Source organism: Colossoma macropomum, unplaced genomic scaffold, assembly GCF_904425465.1.
Source record: "Colossoma macropomum unplaced genomic scaffold, Colossoma_macropomum, whole genome shotgun sequence".
NCBI lineage: Eukaryota > Metazoa > Chordata > Actinopteri > Characiformes > Serrasalmidae > Colossoma > Colossoma macropomum.
This window is the reverse complement of record NW_023494786.1, coordinates 26,620,132-26,637,602: the sequence shown is the minus strand read 5'-3', so window position 1 is coordinate 26,637,602 and position 17,471 is coordinate 26,620,132. Positions and strand designations below refer to the sequence as shown.

At 38.1% G+C, this 17,471-nt stretch overlaps 2 protein-coding genes across 6 annotated transcripts in view; one reads left to right on the top strand and one right to left on the bottom strand.

Moving 5' to 3' along the window:
* The window catches only part of trim3a (tripartite motif containing 3a), a 52,075-nt gene extending 46,737 nt beyond the window's left edge, over positions 1–5,338 (top strand). For all 5 annotated transcript variants that reach the window (XM_036565099.1, XM_036565079.1, XM_036565088.1 and 2 more), the window contains one exon: positions 573–5,338. In XM_036565099.1, the coding sequence (XP_036420992.1) occupies positions 573–725 (153 nt within the window). In that variant the 3' untranslated portion in view covers positions 726–5,338. The remainder of the gene's footprint in view (positions 1–572) is intronic.
* The window catches only part of c4 (complement component 4), a 40,579-nt gene continuing 27,930 nt past the window's right edge, over positions 4,823–17,471 (bottom strand). The window contains exons 27-41 of the mRNA XM_036565027.1: positions 17,321–17,425; positions 16,997–17,165; positions 15,298–15,485; positions 14,569–14,724; positions 12,409–12,468; positions 12,233–12,323; positions 10,482–10,665; positions 10,291–10,378; positions 10,078–10,152; positions 9,261–9,363; positions 9,085–9,174; positions 7,410–7,502; positions 7,243–7,326; positions 6,998–7,133; positions 4,823–5,535 (exon numbers count right to left, since the gene is read on the bottom strand). Of these exons, the coding sequence (XP_036420920.1) occupies positions 5,394–5,535; positions 6,998–7,133; positions 7,243–7,326; positions 7,410–7,502; positions 9,085–9,174; positions 9,261–9,363; positions 10,078–10,152; positions 10,291–10,378; positions 10,482–10,665; positions 12,233–12,323; positions 12,409–12,468; positions 14,569–14,724; positions 15,298–15,485; positions 16,997–17,165; positions 17,321–17,425 (1,764 nt within the window). The 3' untranslated portion in view covers positions 4,823–5,393. The remainder of the gene's footprint in view (positions 5,536–6,997; positions 7,134–7,242; positions 7,327–7,409; positions 7,503–9,084; positions 9,175–9,260; positions 9,364–10,077; positions 10,153–10,290; positions 10,379–10,481; positions 10,666–12,232; positions 12,324–12,408; positions 12,469–14,568; positions 14,725–15,297; positions 15,486–16,996; positions 17,166–17,320; positions 17,426–17,471) is intronic.

Sequence of the window (17,471 nt, the reverse complement as noted above, 5' to 3'; positions counted from 1 at the left end):
TGCTTGTGTTATTTCAGCCTTTAGACTGCATGCGTAAATGCAGGATTTAAGCTCTATTTGAGCTGGTTTATTTTTACGAGAGGAGGTCTGCTAACGCTATTTGTAAGGGATTTGATTGGCCGATTCATACAGGATCAAGAATATATACAGTTTCCCAAAATGACCTCAGATAGCCTGGAAACATCATCGCTTGGATGTTCACTTCAGTGTTAAGATGTCTTAAACAGATTTAAACAAACAAACAACAAAGACGAACTTCTAGTTCAACTTCCAGTTCAATACCAGACAGAACAGCATTAGGCTAGTAAAATGGGCTACACTGACAAATGTCACCCAACAGGACAGAAACCGCTCTACCTTGTAAGAGACATCGCATATTAGTTCTGGATTAAAATCACAGATCTCTTCACTAAGAACTCAAATTACAGCAGCTCCCAAGTAAAACTAATCCAGCTCCAATAGGGCTTAGAACAGTATTAGTAATGGTGTAATAGAAATTTAAGTCAGTGTTGAGTTTAGTGACCACATATCTAAACATGCTACCAATGCTCTACACTGTATTTCTGCCGCAGGTGTTTGACAGTTCAGGATCCTTCCTGTCGTACATCAACACGACAGCGGACCCGCTGTACGGCCCGCAAGGCCTGGCTCTCACCTCCGACGGTCACGTAGCCGTGGCGGACTCTGGGAACCACTGTTTCAAAGTGTACCGCTACCTGCAGTAGGAACGGGCCGCTACTGCCAGAGAAGGACGACCCAGCAAATGTATTGTACAGGTGCAATGACCTTTAGCATTTACCGTTTTATTTTGCACACCGGAAGGGTCTCAGCCACTGAAGTAACCTTTAGGGAGACGTTAACAGCCAACCATTTTATTTGAGCTGAATTGATGCTAATTGGACCGGAGCTTAACATTTATCCTGTATTCTTTATTGCACTGATTTGGATTGATTGTGAATTTTTGCGTAAATCCGAATCAGACTGCAGACCGCCAACACAAGTGAGTAATAATAGTCACAGTACTCTCAGCAGTGCTTGTGAGGGCAGCTACTCTTTAAGCTTTTAAAGTACTTTATGAAGTATTTTATGAACGTCTTGGTTTAGCTAAAAGCCACTTGGTATAGCCATCATCTTAATGAAATACAAAAACCCTTTCCAACGACATGGAAGCAAAGTTCCTTAGGAGTTTACTTCACGAACGATCAGTGATCTATCTTATAAATGTACTGTGAAAGCAAGCCATTTCGTATCAAACTGATCCGACTATTTGTGCATTGACTCGCTGTATATGTTGACGCATTTGTATCATATCGTATGTACATTTGATAGCTTTTTTTTGCTGTAATATGAGTTTGGAAAGCCTCACTCCTTCAGTAGGGTTGAGCTTAGGATGCCCATGGTCTTAGCTGTAAATGTAGAAGAAGAGCAGCTTATAGTTTTAGTGTGCGTTTGCCTTCAAAATCTCTGCATATTTCTGACAAGGGTGTTAGCCATATCACACACCACAACAGCACAAATTTAGAATGTTGTCTGCTCTTTTTGAAGAGGGAAAAAAAAATGTTAATTTATTTTAATTTTGTATTCAATGTTATGATTTACGGGTTATCTTTTCTAATTTCCATGTTTCTGCAATATCAATACCAATGCCTTGACATACATACAGCAGACGCTTTTGCATGAAACGCTTCAGCGTAGGACGTAAACACATTGCCAAAATGTGAATGATTCAAAACATGTACAGAAACTTTGCCTTTTAAGAAGGAAATGTTAAAGGCTCAGCGAGAAATCAAATTTACACAGTTTTCCACTTACCCAAATGTAGATATGCTCGGTGTCCTATTAGGCTAATGTCGCCTACACTGGAAATCAATAGTCACCCAAATCTTTCCCGTAAATACATTCCCAGAACTTCTCTCAACCCACTCAGACCGTATCTAGATCTTCATTAATGCCTACAGCAGTGATCACCAACCCTGGTCCTGGATATCTGTCATCCTGCATGGTCTTGTTCCAACCATTCTCAATCCAGCTAATAAACTTCTTCAGAGGTTCTTGATAGGCTGGATTAGATGCATCAGTGTTAGATAGTTGAAGAGCAGCATGTTAAATGCAGGTTGGAAGTAAACTCTGCAGGAAGGTTGATGACCACTGGTCTATGTAAGCGTTTTGCCAAGGAGCACTGATGCACTGGAAATAAATATGTGAGCACAAACTTAATATGAACTTTTTTATACATTCTTTTCATTTCTCTTATCAGTCAGAAAGGATGTTTAATTCAGTAATGAGATTTATTCCTAGATTGTCGAAGATTGCCTAAACAACATTAAGAAGTCCTTTGCAGTAATTCGGTATTGATTATGTTATTTTCCTGTAGTTTATTTATATAATCTTGTAGTATATTTATATAATCTGGGTTCCTGTGTTTTATATCATATTTAATTTACACAAAGTTAAAGTCTTTCTCGGTCTGCAAGCCTGTTTGCTGGATAGCCAGTTCTTACTGTAAAGTAAGTAAGTTATAGAAATGGTGTTTTTTAATATAAACAGCCCTGATGCCACAATATTTACAGCACATCTACAAATTATACAAATTTACCCCAATCATACCTTCTCAATGCTCCTTAGGCAGATTTTCCTGTAGTATAAGAAGGCCATTTAGCTGTGTTTTGGTAACCTGTTTAATGCCTGCATGCAAAATGCACAATCTAGGCTTTATTTAAAGTTGCTGTATTGCCTAATAGCGCTGTGCTGCATATAAGTAGTCAAGCCCAGTATCGGCTTCTTCTGTGATGCTCCTGCACAACTTGTGATAAACTTTTTAACCCGTGGGATATACGTTCACTGTCTTGAGACCACAGCAAATGCAAAAGAGGTGACTCAAACAGTCAATCAGCAGTTTTTAACTGATCTCCTCCTCTGACAGTTATACAGATTAGTTATTTTTCAGGTCGGTTAGCTTCTTGTAGTCTCAGCTTCAGATGATACCGAGTGAACTGCCAACCACAACTATCGATGTTGCATTCTGATTGGCTCTCCACACGTCTGTATATATGCACTTCTGTGCAGTGTTTTTTTACCATATAGTCAGGAAACAAGGTTTTGTTTTTCTAGCTAAATCCTAGTCAGTGATAGAGAACAGCTGCCCACACTGGACATTGTAATGAAGAATAAACCTTTCAGGGCAGGATATATTTGTGGCATTTTCACAGTTGCCTCCTCCTACACAAAAGGCCAAAACAGCAGGCTGTGATTGGTCATTTTGCACATCGCATTTTGCAGTGAAAAGCACCAGAATCTCTGCCGATATGTCTAGCTTGTGAGACTAGGCTTCTTGTGATATGCTCCATGTTTTATAGATGTAGTAGCAGTAGGGCCAGTGACACACGTCATTGTACATGATAGAAATGAACAAAACTGCACAGTTAAGATAACTTAATATAACAGCTGTTGATTCTGTTGATTCTACTGTGCAGGTTTGTTCATTTCTATCATATACAGTAAGACATACAGTGCAGGATTCTACAGTGCAAGCAAAATGCTGCCATTTGCTCCTTCTTTTTAAAACAAATGTGACCAGAATTTTTGTTTAGGAGCACCAATGTGAGATGCATGCATCACATCACATTCTCAATTTCTGTTTTTTAAATAACCTTGAAGTATGCATTAATTTTCAAAATGAAGATATAGACTTTTAATAATGGAAACAACAGAAAGCGTGAATCTAATTTAGCCTGCTTGACGCGCCTCACCATGAAGGGAAGTTGGATTCTGTGGCACAAAAATTTTTTGACTACAATGGCTGGCCGCTGCATTCAGCTACACAGTGAATGCGATGCCCTTAAGGCATTTAGTTAATCTTTTCATTTTTCATTTTTCTTTCTTGTATTTAACGATTTGTTGTTGCTTATTTCTTGTCTTAAATAAGAAAAAAGGGACCTAAATAACTAATCTTTAGTTTAACAAGTTTATTTATAAAATTGGTTTCTGGTCGAAACGCACGATAACGTCACTTCTTAACTTTCTTTAGTTAAGAAAAGAGAAAGATTGGTTTGTTTACAGTTGTGTATAAGCTAATAGATATATTAGCAGCCATGGTAACCTCTGCCTACAGTACAGGTCAGCAATGTATATGGCAATGTTTACAACTATGTACAATGTATAATTAAGAACACAGGCACTGAACACGTTTTGTATTGTTTATTTACAGTTTTCACCTGCATGCTAATGAGGAAGAGTGACAGTAATTGGTCAACCTTACTACGGCTCTGTCTTCATTGGCTGTGGTTTAGCTTGGTGTTTAGTCTGAGTTTGAGGTTTTGTTTATATTGTTTATAAACCACACTTTGACAAGTCTGTGTTACCTTAATGAAGGTGGATTAACCTGGATGTGGTTGAGAGGAGTTTTGAGAATAGATTTATTGAATTCTAATGTTTATCAGTGTTGGCCTCGTAGCCCAAGCGCTAAACTAAAGAAACAAAATTTGGACACTAAACAAGTCTCGGCTGATCAATTACAACTGGGGTAAGTGGAAGACTGTGTCAGTTTGAACCTTTCCTTTAGGAAGCTAAAACTCACAAAGATTTGTGCCAAGAATCTGCTGATAGTTTGATCCACAAAGAAGGTTACTAGAAGTGTAAATAGTTCTACTCCTAACGTTTGATAGCTTATCTCCAAATCCAGCTTCTACCCATCTGGACTAGTATGCATTGCTTATTTTCTAAGTCTACTTGACTTAAGCCTAGTATAACTCAGTAGAAAGCCATTAAAACCACTGTTCCCTACTAGAAGCTATATTCAACAGGAAGTATCAGTGAAGCAATCCATTCTTTAGTGTTCTTTATTTGAGATAACATCCTCCTTACTCAGGCTACATATTTGGCATATAAAGGCAGACATTTCAGTGACATTTCAGTCAGTATTCAGTTTGAGTTTCAACAGTTTCAGGTTCGCTTTTTAAGACCAGTCGTCTCGTAACATGAACTTTAAATGCTTCAGGCAAAGCAAGGCAGGGACTCAGTGGTTAATCTCACATTGATCACTGATCCAAATATCACTGTCTGAAAGGCATAATCTTTGTTAGGTAATGCTACATGCTACATGACTCAATGTCAAGGACTAATATCTCATAAGTGTGCATTCCAGAAGGTATGGTCTCAAGAGTACCTTTTACGTAACAAAAGTCATGCTTAAACGCAGCATTGCCAAACATGGACTCTTCGTGAGAAGGTCAACGCTACGACATGCTTCTGCTGAACTTTAAACTGTGCTGTTCCACAAATTGCTTTTCTTTCTTTGTCAGATGCACTGAAAATAAAAGCACACGATTTACTCTGCTAAGTGTAGTCCTCCAGATGCTTTCTCCAGGCCATCCTCTCCTTCTGTGTGACTAATACTAATACTGGCACTGGTTTACAAGGTGTTGGTCCATGAAGTCCTTCAGATGTTGACAAGCAAGCCTGTTTCTGGATGCCTTGCATTTCTTTTCCGGTGGCACCTCTTCGATCCACATCTTATTGTTCAAGATGTACTTAAATCTGAAAAACACATGGGTGACTTTAACTCAAACGTGTGCAGAAATATGCTGAGCTCAGAGCGCCATGCAGACTTTGAGCAAAATCAGCAAACTCTTTAACCTTTTCAACACCTTGGGACCACCGGTGGTTCCAAAACGCACTTCATCACATTCTTCATAACTTTAATATTTCATAAGCTACATTCAAAAGGTGGGGGTCGTATGAGAGCTGTAACTGTCTTCTTTCCAGTCAAATAGATGGGTGATGTAATTTTAAACCCTTATAATAAAAGAAGCTGAACTCACAATTTTTTGTCTAGTGAAAGTCGACCCATTTTTCCACAAATCTGGGCTATAAACTATAAACAAATGGCATCTCTTCAGTGATCTGCTCTGAAAAAATATTTTTTTTAAAAATTACAAAGAGCATCTAAGATTTTTGGCTTTCAGCAGTAAATTGTAAGCGTATAACAATATGTGTATGATCATAAAACATGTTCTGTTAATTTGAGGGGAGCTTTTACAAAAAATAAATAAAATAAAAATTTACATTTATTTAATGCAGTTACTGAATAATTTGCCTTACGATTTGGTCATGTAATGTCAGATGGAAAAACCAAAATATACCCTGGTCAATAAGAGGTTAAAGAGGAAAAACAGCATTTTCTCACTTTTTTTAAATTTCAAGTCAAAAAGGAGCTGTAAACGTGAGAATTCCAAAATGTACCACATGTATGGAAAATAGGCTGCAAAAAAGTCAATTTAAATTCATTCTTTTTGTGATGTCACAAAAACCAATGCATTTAGACATATCTGGATATCCAACCCACAGCAGCTCAGCGCCACACATTTGTGTGAGTTCTACGGAGTGCAGCCTGAACTGCTTTTTGAATGAGGCACAATACAGAGCAGCAAATCAGAACATAGCTTATTTACATACAGTATATCAGACACAGTAACAAAAACAATGCTTTTAAAGGGCCCATATCCTACTTTTTTCCCTGAGAGCCTCATATCAGGTTTTTATTTGGGTTTATGCACCAAAAGCAGTCAGATTAAATCTCTTTATTCTCCAGAATCAAACAGGCTGTGTTTGTTGCTGTGCATTTAAGGCTGATATATGTACGTGAGCTCTGCTCTGATTGGCTGTGCTCTATTGTGCCTTGTTCAAAAAGCAGTCAAGACTGAAACTGAAACACTATAAGTAAGCAGGCATAACTAAACTGCTGTAGGCTGAATAGATGGATATGTTCAAACCCTTTAATCTCAATAAAGTGATGAAAATTCAGTTTTCCATGATACGCACCCCTTAAGGGATAAAGGGAGGCTGGAAAAATGGTCATGTAAAAATGAATTATGACTAGTTTTGGTACATAAACCCACACAAGCCTTATAAATGGACCTCAATTGGGACAGAAATGTATGATATGGGCCATTTAGAGAAGCACATGGATCCTGTTTCAAGTAAACAAACCAGAGCTTACTTGTCCTTCAATGTGGAGATGCTGTCATCTGTCCCCATGATCAGATATTCTGCGTCATTCTTCATGTCCACTTCAACACAGGCCCCGCGCTGGATCATCTCTCGATAGGCACCTGTCTGGATTTTGGTATCCTTACCTGTGTTTTTTTATTGTTATTATTTAGAGAAATAAACCCAGTTTAGTCTATAAACTCGTGCAAGCAGCAATTTCTAAATAGAAAAACAAATCAGACTAATTTGTCTCACCTATCTGAAGGACGTTGGTGATTGTCGTAGAGTAAGTTATGAACACACCGTCATCGCTGGAGTTCAGGATCTTGACAGTGTAAACTGTAGAAAGGAATTCAGTCATGCATTCATTCGCTTATTTATGAATTTTAGGCTCTTCTTTTTCCAACATCTAATTTCCTTACCGTAATCAACGATGGGAGAAAAGCAGGCGTAACGGCTGCGGGTGTCTTGTTCCATATTCTTGCTGAATGTGACTTTCATGCGTGGACAGCCGCCTACAGTAAAGTAAAGAGTTGGTCATGTACAGCAGATGTGCACTAATATAGTCAGATGTATATGGTCAGTTCAGGGATTTGGAATATTAAAGGGCCCATATTATGGAAAACTTAAGTTTCCTTGCTTTTTCAAAATAAGTTTAATGTAGTATTTAAACATTGTTAAAGTTTCGCAATGTTAATTTTCAGATCTGTTTGAAAATTCCTAGTGAAATTGTTTTGTTGATTAGTGAAAGTAGGTTAAAACATCCTCTACGTTAACTTTCAGTATCTTTTTTCTTACAAATGTAAACATTTAACATATTGAGGGGGAACATATTGTATATAGTGCAACTTTTGCACAGGCCATCTTTTGTGCATAGGCCATAGTTACTAAGGTCACAGTGCCTGAAGGCCACCTACTCCACATACTACCTTTAATTTTTACCTGATCAAAACATCAGTATGGAATATTTACCTTCAGCTACATGAGAAGAATGTAATTAAAGTATACACTCTAAAAAAAAGATGGTTCTTCTATTGTGACAAGCTGTAATAAAGAAAATTATTTTATATAAAACCATGAACACTCAAAGAACCCTTTTCATGATTAAAGGGTTCTTTGCATCATGAAAGGGTTCTTCAGATTGATGGAGTTTGTGCATGAATGTGCTATAGACGGTCCTTCATAGAGCCGTTTTGAAAAGACTTCTATATGAGGCACAATATAGAGCAGCCAATCAGAACATAGCTTATTTACATACAGTATATCAACATAGTAACAAAAAAGTGCTTTTAAAGGGCCCATATCCTACTTTTTTATTTATTTATTTATTTATTTATTTTTTAAATAAGGTTTTCATTTGGGTTTATGCACCAAATACAAAAGGATTAAATACTCTCTTATATACTCTAAGAGGTTCTTCAAGGGTTCTTTAGTGAAGAAAATGGTTCTATATAGAACCACAAACGCTCAAAGAACCTTTTGCAAGATTAAAGTGTTCTTTGCATCTTGTAAGGGTTATATGGAACCTTTTTGAAAAGACTTCTATATGAGGCACAATGTAGAGCAGCCAATCAGAACATAGCTTATTTACATACAGTACGTCAGACACAGTAACAAAAAAATATATAGAACCTTTTTGAAAAGAGTTCTATATAGCACCCAAAAGTGTTCTTCTATTGTGACAAGCTTGACATCATAATAATTAAAGAACGCTTTTGGATGCTATATAGAACCATTTTCCAGAAGGTTCTATATAGAACCGTCTACAGCACACTCTCCATCAATCTAAAGAACGTTTTCATGATGTAAATAACCTTTAATCATGCAGAGGGTTCTTTAAGTGTTCATGGTTCTATACAGAACCATTTTCTTCAATAAAGAACCCTTGAAGAACCATCTTTTTTAAGAGTGTAGCAAATAGCCTGAAATGCATCATACGTAGGAAAAGAAGTGCATACAGTTCGGCATGAAATATGGACCACAAACTTATGCCCTATTCTTTGTTAGGACTAAATTGTGAAGTTTTTCATTGTTCATTTTCTTGTGTTAGACATTTGCTCTCATGTTGTTTACGGCGCAGATGGACACCATACTCACCCTCAGCACATGTACACACGTCTGCCTCACACAGTTTGGACAGCATGGGGCTGCTCTTGGGCGCAGTGTAGAATATGCTGCACCTCCTGTCTGTAAACCCAACAGAGTGGATGAATGAACATGTATGTATTGCTGTTAAGCAGAGGCCTCAGCTAAGTGCTGTACTGACCAATTACCTGGACTGTAATAGTCATAAACAACTGCAGCTGCTGGCTGAACGAGTCCGACAGGAACGATCTGCTCTACACGGAACCGGAGACAGTCCCTCTCTTCAGTGAGCTGTCGAGAAGAACCATAAGACGTAACACGGGATTACCGTTACAGCCGTATGCAAAAGTTAGTGCACCCCTAGTGTTGGTTTTCTAAGGGAAAATAATTTAACACTTCATCTTCTGCAGGGTGTGTGGAGTCTTTAGGGCTTTGTTTTGGTCCACACCCCCAGGTAAACTACCTATAACAGGTCAGGGGGAAAAAAAAAATAGGTAATTTTGCTTCAAATCCTAAAAGGGTAAAAATGCATCCACAAAATTAAACAATTACAAAGATTTCATTTGATTTAATTAGACAAAATGGAAGTAGCTTACAAAAAGAAAAATAGCAAAACAATGAAAAAGTAGCTTAAAAAAAGAAAATAAATCTGGCAGTTTTATAGAATTGATAGAAATTATACAAAGAGAAATAGCATAAAAATGAAAGAAGCTTAAAAAAGAAAAAAATTCTGGCAGTTTTATAGAATTCATAGAAAATCTACAAAAGGAAAACATAAAAATGAAAGAGTAGCTTAAAAAAATTCTGGCAGTTTTATAGAATTTATAGAAATTCTACAAGAGTAAAAAGCATATAAATAAAAGAGTAACTTTAAAAAAGAAAAATTCTGGCATTTTTAAAATCATTTATAGAAATTCTACAAGAGAAAAAAGCATAAAAATAACAGTAGAGACAATACATACATATAACCACACATACAGACATAGTCATAAATGTTCGCATTACCTTATGAAAGTAGAGAAATACTTTGTTGTGGTGGAAATCATAATGATCAATGTACCTCTCGGTGCCCTTTACATTCTACAGAACAAACAAACTTTCATTAGAACATTGATTTATGAGGTGAAAATATACAGTTCATTAGAACACTGGTTCAAATGCCCTATCACGCGCTAACATACACCAAATAATGAGAAATAATTACTATGATTAACATACATCTTCCAAGTCTTGGATGTTTGGTGTGAGTCCACTCAGGAGTGAGATGTCCACTACGACCATGCCACTGGAATTTCCATTTTTCAGCCTGTAGGGTCAGTGTGTGTGGAACAATGATTAAATTTCAAGCATTTGAATCGTTGCTAATCCTATGGGGCTGAGCAATCTGTTGCAGATGGGAGCATGCTTACCCCGCACAGACTGTGTAAACCAGAGTGCTTTCTTTCTTGGGCTGCTCCGGGGCGTGTCTCTTTCTGCGAGTGCGGAGGTCAAACCAGTCCTCTCGGCTCATGGGTTCCTCTCTTCTCTCTAACCCCTCATCAGTGTCGTAGTTGTAATAATCATCCAGCTGCTCTTCATCCTCATCAGGGCTTTCTGCAGAAGTGCTCAAGTTTAAAGTCTTGATTAGGGAAGCATATCAGTAACAAACTTGCAGTGAAAATGTAACATGCACAATGGCAGTTTATTTGTAGGTTTGAATTTCGATTTTCCACTCATGTAATGCAATGTTGGGCTCAATGTTTACACTCTCTAATAATACATTTGGAATTGCATTATCAAAGAAAACAATTGCATTATCAAAGAATGTCAAATACATAATTAAGTCAAATGCCTATGAGGTAAAATACACTTGAACGATCATTTTAACACTACTATTGTAATCAGATGAAACAAAACTATACAGTTCTGGAAATACATTTTAATTTAAATAAAACTACTCATAAAGCATCTAAATCTCTGCATAAATGAAACGTCAGTACTAGTATGCAAAATGGAAAATTAAAATGGAAATTGAATTTTCATTTTTAGCCAAAATCACAGGATAATGAATAGTTTTTAGTAATAATTGGTAAACTGATGAATATGTGAATGGACCCTCGCAGGTACTATTTGGGTGGTGGATCACTCTCAGCACTGCAGTGACACTGACGTGGTGGTGGTGTGTTAGTGTGTGTTGCGCTGGTCTGAGTGGATCAGACACAGCAGAGCTGCTGGAGTTTTTAAACACCTCAGTGTCACTGCTGGACTGAGAATAGTCCACCAACAAAAAATATCCAGCCAACAGTGTCCTGTGGGCAGCGTCCTGTGACCACTGATGAAGGACTAAAGGATGACCAACATAAACTGTGCGTCAGCAGATGAGCTATCGTCTCTGACTTTACATCTACAAGGTGGACTGACAAGGTACCAGCACAACACACACTAACACACCACCACCACGTCAGTGTTACTGCAGTGCTGAGAATGATCCACCACCCAAATAGTACCTACTTTGTGAGGGTCCATGGAGGTCCTGACCACTGAAGAACAGGGTAAAAGGGGGCTAACAAAGTGTGCAGAGAAACAGATGGACTACAGTCTGTAACTGCAGAACTACAAAGTGCACCTATATAGTAAGTGGAGCTGATAAAATGGACAATGAGCATAGAAACAAGGAGGTGGTCATAATGTCATGACTGATCGGTGTACATTGTAATTGAAAAATACATTGAAATAAGTTAAAACATAATGATGAACCACTGATGACATGATTTTGACCAAAATAATTTGCGTTTATTTTAGTGCTGTCAAAGTAACACGATCAATTATTAACCATTTTTTTGTACTGTTGAAGAATTTTTGTGGTTCGACCATTTGAACCATCTGTAATAGTTCCAGGATGAAGCTGCAGTTCACTGTTTGTTGCTCTGGTAGAATCTGTGATTGTAGCACTCTCATGCAAATATAGCTTTTAAGTGGCTTTCAAAGCGACACCTTCGGAACACTATGCTGAACAGTGCTCGCAGAAGACCTATGGTTAAATCAATGAGAAGCAACCTAACTAGTGGAAATCTCCAGTTCACTTAAGAGCTTCCACTATATCAAGTAAGTTTCAGGTTCAGTTAATGTAAACCCTGCATTCACACAGTGAAAAGTGATTTTCCGCACAGTAGGCACTTACTGAGCACAAGCTCCCCTTCCACTTCAACACTAAGGTGGAAATGGTCACAGTGCGACTCGTCCTTTTTGAGGGACCTGTACGTTTGCACGATCTGTTAAAAGTACAAAGCCATGGATGAGAAAGTGTTCTGTCATGTTTGTGGTCAAGAATGAATGTGTGTTTAGAGGAGCACTCACTGTCAACGTCCCCTTTCCTCGTCCCTTTATGTCGAACGCCACTTTGCCTACGTCTTTGACCTAGGAGAAGAGTTTTTATTTCTGCATTAGTAAAACAGCAAAATTGATTTCTTTGGTCACGTTGTTTAGCAAAAATTAAACAAAAAAAGTTGGCAAGAAAAAGTATTTGAGCCTTTTTGGAACGCAGTTTTCTGCATTAATTGGTCATAAATGGAGATCTGTTCTTCATCTACGTAAAATATATAGACAAACACAATGTGCTAAAGCTAATAACACAAATCTTTCATGTCTTTATTGTGCACACCAATTTAATATTCACAGTGCTGGTGGTAAAAAGAAATTGGATTTAATAACAGGTCAAACCTGCTCTCAGCTTCATGCAAATAAAACATTTTTGAATGTAGATCTTCTGCGATCTCTTTTTTGTGAGGGGTGATTCACGGCAGTAAATGTTTCTTGGGCATTGCCAGTTCTAAATGTTTGAGTGGTTTTTACAGGTAGCTCTAACCCACAACTCCAATCTCATTTCATTGATTGGACTCCAGGTTCTGCTAACTCCTGACTCCAGTTAGCTTTTGTTGAAGTCATAATCCCAACCTGCACTATAAATGTTTAATGATGTATTTATATAAACAAGAATGATACATTATATTGTGTGTTATTAGTTTAAACAGATTGTTTTTGTTCTTTATTGTAGCTTGGATTAAGCCCAGAGCATATTTTAAAACCACTTTATGGATAAATACAGGTATAATACAAAGGGTTCACATATTTTGCACAAATGTTTACAATTTGCCCTTTCAGTCTGATGCATCATGATGCATCTCGACATCCCTGTTAGCTACTGATGTGTCACTAGTGCAGGAAAAACACTAAGTTATGCAGTGCATGTTAGGGGTTGCATAAACTAGTCAACTAATAATTCCACTAGTTGGCGCAGTGGGCAACAGGCTGGAGGAGAGTACAGAAATCAGTTTTTCTGCTAAACCAAAGTACTTTATAAAGTACTTTGTAAGTGTGGGATGAAATACAGACCAGGTAGGTTTTGAGGTTTTGCCCTTTACGACAAATTTTCACAACCTGAAGTGATTTTCCAGGTTGGGAGCTCAATCAGAAGCGACTGACGGCGTAGATGATCTGGTAGTGTAAGAGGAGAAACGAGTGAATCTTTCGCCCTCCGATCAAACTCTGGAGTGATCAGAGGCCCTCCATTATTATGATATTTATGACCGATAACATTCACGAGTCCTGTAGTGTAAGAAGGTCAAAGATTTACTCAATGAGTTATTCACACAACAGCCAATCAGAGAGCTAGAAGAGTGGAGAAACAGGCAGAGATGTGCACGGACACCACATGAACAGCGGAGCGGAGACAGAGGAGCTGTGCGTAAAACACAAGCAAATAAGAGCCGATAGCATGTTTGTAATGTATGGATCCAAAGGTCAAGTCACTCTCTTTACAGGTTCAGCTCAGATGCCAGTTTGTAGTGAAACAGTTCTCCAGCTCTCACTGTATCAACACTTCTCACCACATATTAATCCCCAATTTGCGCTTTTGCTACGCATAAAAGCACAAATAGGTCCACTAAGTTCAGCTCTGTTTGTGTCACGTGATCTCTGAGGAGATCTGGGGGTTTGAGTTCTTATTTGTAGCCCAAACTCATTCTGTATACTTTCTCTTTGCCCTGACCTCTTGTGTGAGCTCCCACACGACAAAAAGACACAAACGAAATCTTTAAAGATTTTAAAAGTGTAGTGTAGGTCCAGCCTTAGATGGAAAAGAGTGATTGACATGCAAATCGACCAGTCACAGAAAGTTTAGTGTGGTATTCCTTGTACAGAATTTAGGAATAGCCTCTTAAGATGTGATAGCATGAATGTTCTGGTTCAGCAACTACTCTGAAAGGCTGATCTATAGAGAGGCAACTCCTATATATCTACCTGCATTTAGCATGATTAACAGTTGCTTTGCACTGATAAAGCCAGATTGAGAGAATACTAATAGGCAGTGCCAGTTTAAATTCTCAGCTCTCAGTTGAGATTCTTAGAGCTATGGTGATGTTGGCGTGCAGTTTACATCAGACAGTCTGTGTACCTCTGCAGAGAGTGTTCTATATTTCCTTTTAGTTCCCAAAATACAGAACTGGATGTTCATCTCACCTGAATGGCTGATAGGGTCAGTGCGTTATTCTTGGTTAAATGCAGGTTCTGTGTTCGCTTATCGTTCAGACACATTTCTACTGTCAGGTCCAAATCTTCCACGTCATTGTTCTGTATGCTGAATTTGGACAGAGCCTCAAGGGCTACGACCGTATCCTAAGGAACAGAGGACATGGAGTTAGGTAAAGTAAATGAGGCAAAGAAGCAATTTAAATCAGAAGTAATCACTTCCACAGGCCAAAATTACATTTAATCTATAGGTATGATATACTTGAATCCCTTAAACTCTAGGCTTATTATACAGTTATTAATCCATAAGGATGTTATTGTCAATTTTATTAGTAACTGAGTCTAATCTACCAAGAATTTTGACAATTAACCAAATTGTTTTTGTGTTTTGTTGTTTTTAAAGGCCAAAAGATTGACTTAAATGAATAATAATAAACCATACATTTCCTGTCAAACCTTTAAAATGTTTCATTGGAAACAGATAAGGAAGATCATAAATACACTAAGCACTTAATTGTTTTAATTAGAGTCACATTGTGTAATCAAGACAGCCCTGTTCATGTAAAGTCTTATTACACAGACATTACTATTAATAACTGAGTAACTACTATAAAACTAATATGTAATGTATGTAATCATGAGAAATTAAAGTACAGATCCACCAGAGTTTAAGGGATTAGGTGATGGGGACCTCTCAGTTGGTTTGCAGCTATAGAATACCTGTGTGGAGCGGAATCCGCCTCCGTACTTGCGCTGTTCAGTCAGCCAGGTAGCAATGCGTAGAGCTTTGGCCTTGTCCTGCATATTCAGAGCATGCAGCAGGCCATAGGCTGTGGTCTCTATAGAGATAGCGTCTGCTTTACTGTCCACACCCTCCACCGTCCCTCTCACATTCCAGAAACACCGCTCTGATTGGAGAAGAAAACAGGATTTAGTAATGCTGGTTTTACAAAGATTTTACCCAGGGTAAACACAATAGAAGCAAATAGCAGACTGTAAGGCATAATCCACTGTCCCAACTCCAGTCCTGTAGTCCATCTGCAGTGGACAGTTTAGAGCTTTTCCTAATGTAACACCCCTGATCAAGCTGAAGAAGGGGTCTGAATCTGTGATCTCATAATTACGATTCTTTTGGAAATGATTCAGTGCATCACAAAATCTTAAATGTCACTACAGTTTGATAAATATGGCTTCAGAGATATAATGGATGAAAAACAACTAATGTATTCAAAATGTAAATGATTGTTACTTGTTTTTATTTAACGCCTTTACAAGCCATGGTCCCACCGGCAGGCCCAAAGTTCTATTACACACTTGTTTAATCTAAGAATAGCCCTGTAAGTTTGCACTGAAGTCCATGTAGTTACTGAATAACAAGCCTTTCTAAGTTATAAACCAGGAATGTTAAGAGGTTAAGTTAAAAGCTGTTCGGGCCTCAGAAATGGACTACAGGTCTGTAAACACATTCACTTTGGACACCTAAAGTTGCTAAATTTGCTTTTAGTGGCACACCATCAAAGTGACCACCAGTTGGAAAGGAATGTGATTTGGCTTACTTACAGTGGTAACTTTAACAGTGCAGATGGTGAAATAAATATGTAAATGAAACATAAAAGAAAAAATACAAATTCCAGAAAACTGACATGTAAATTGACCAATTTTGACCAATGTTTAACTGACACGTAAACTGACCAATCACAGAACGCTTGGCGTCATATCCCCATGACCAAAACTAACTAGCGCTAGATAAAGTGGAATAGTGGCTGGCAAACGCACAGCAATCACAGATGGTTTAAAATAATAACTATAATAATAATAATAATAATAATAATAATAATAAATCAGGAACAACTTACTAAAACGGGATAGGATGAATATATATCTCACTCTGATGGCGCATATATAGAGATGCAACTGTTTGCTCTTAGCATAAGCCTGATAAACAGTCATTTCAGACTGATGAAGCTGGTTCACAGAAGTGTGGATGTCCAGAGCGAGTTTAAATTCTCCATTGGAGGTAAGTTTCTGAGAGCTTGTGATGATTTCAGCGTGCAGTTTACATCAGACACTCTGTATAACTCTGTAGAGTGTCTGAGGCAAAACTTACTGAAATACAACAATATGGTCTTCAGCTTCTGCCTCTAGAACCAGCCCCTATTAGCAAAATACCTTTTACCGACCTCTGGAACTTTTTGGGGAGGGGGGGTATGGTGATGAAAACTAGTCCACTGATTTCGAATGACTAGTCAACTAGTAAAAATGAAGAGTCAAGCAACCTCTAGGTAGCTAATAGGACAGGAGTTGAGCAATGCTGGTATAATCTTTAAAAGTCAAGAGTCATTCAAATGACATGAAAAGAGACCAAAAAGAAACAGGTTATTGCATCATTTGGCAAAGCGCAAGGGGCAGTAGCCGTAACTGGTATCACATGTGGCCATCTCCATCAGCTTCCTGTGAGCTGCCTTGGCTTCTGAGCTTTGAGGATCATTTAGAGACAGGGCATATGCTGTAATGGCCACAGCATAAGGACTCTGCAGTCTAGGCAAATTCTGGATCAGATAGGACGTAGCCTTTTCCATGGCCACTCTCTGAAAGAGAAAGATAGACAGTGTTAATGCGTACCTTATAAGGGTGCAAGAGATCTGGAAAATTCATATTACAGTAGAAGATCTTTGTGCCACACCAGTGAAAGAGCAGGATATGAAGAATTGTGAATAAACTGTGTAATATCCTGATTTTATACCAGTTCTGTGTCTGTTCCCAACTCGTACACTTGCATAGCATGTTTCATTGATAGGAGGATGAACGCAGTCAAGGGTGCGTCGTCTTCAGCCTGTCCAACTCCACCCTGAGAACACACATTTTAAAAGCTTGTTTTATGAATATTTTAGAGA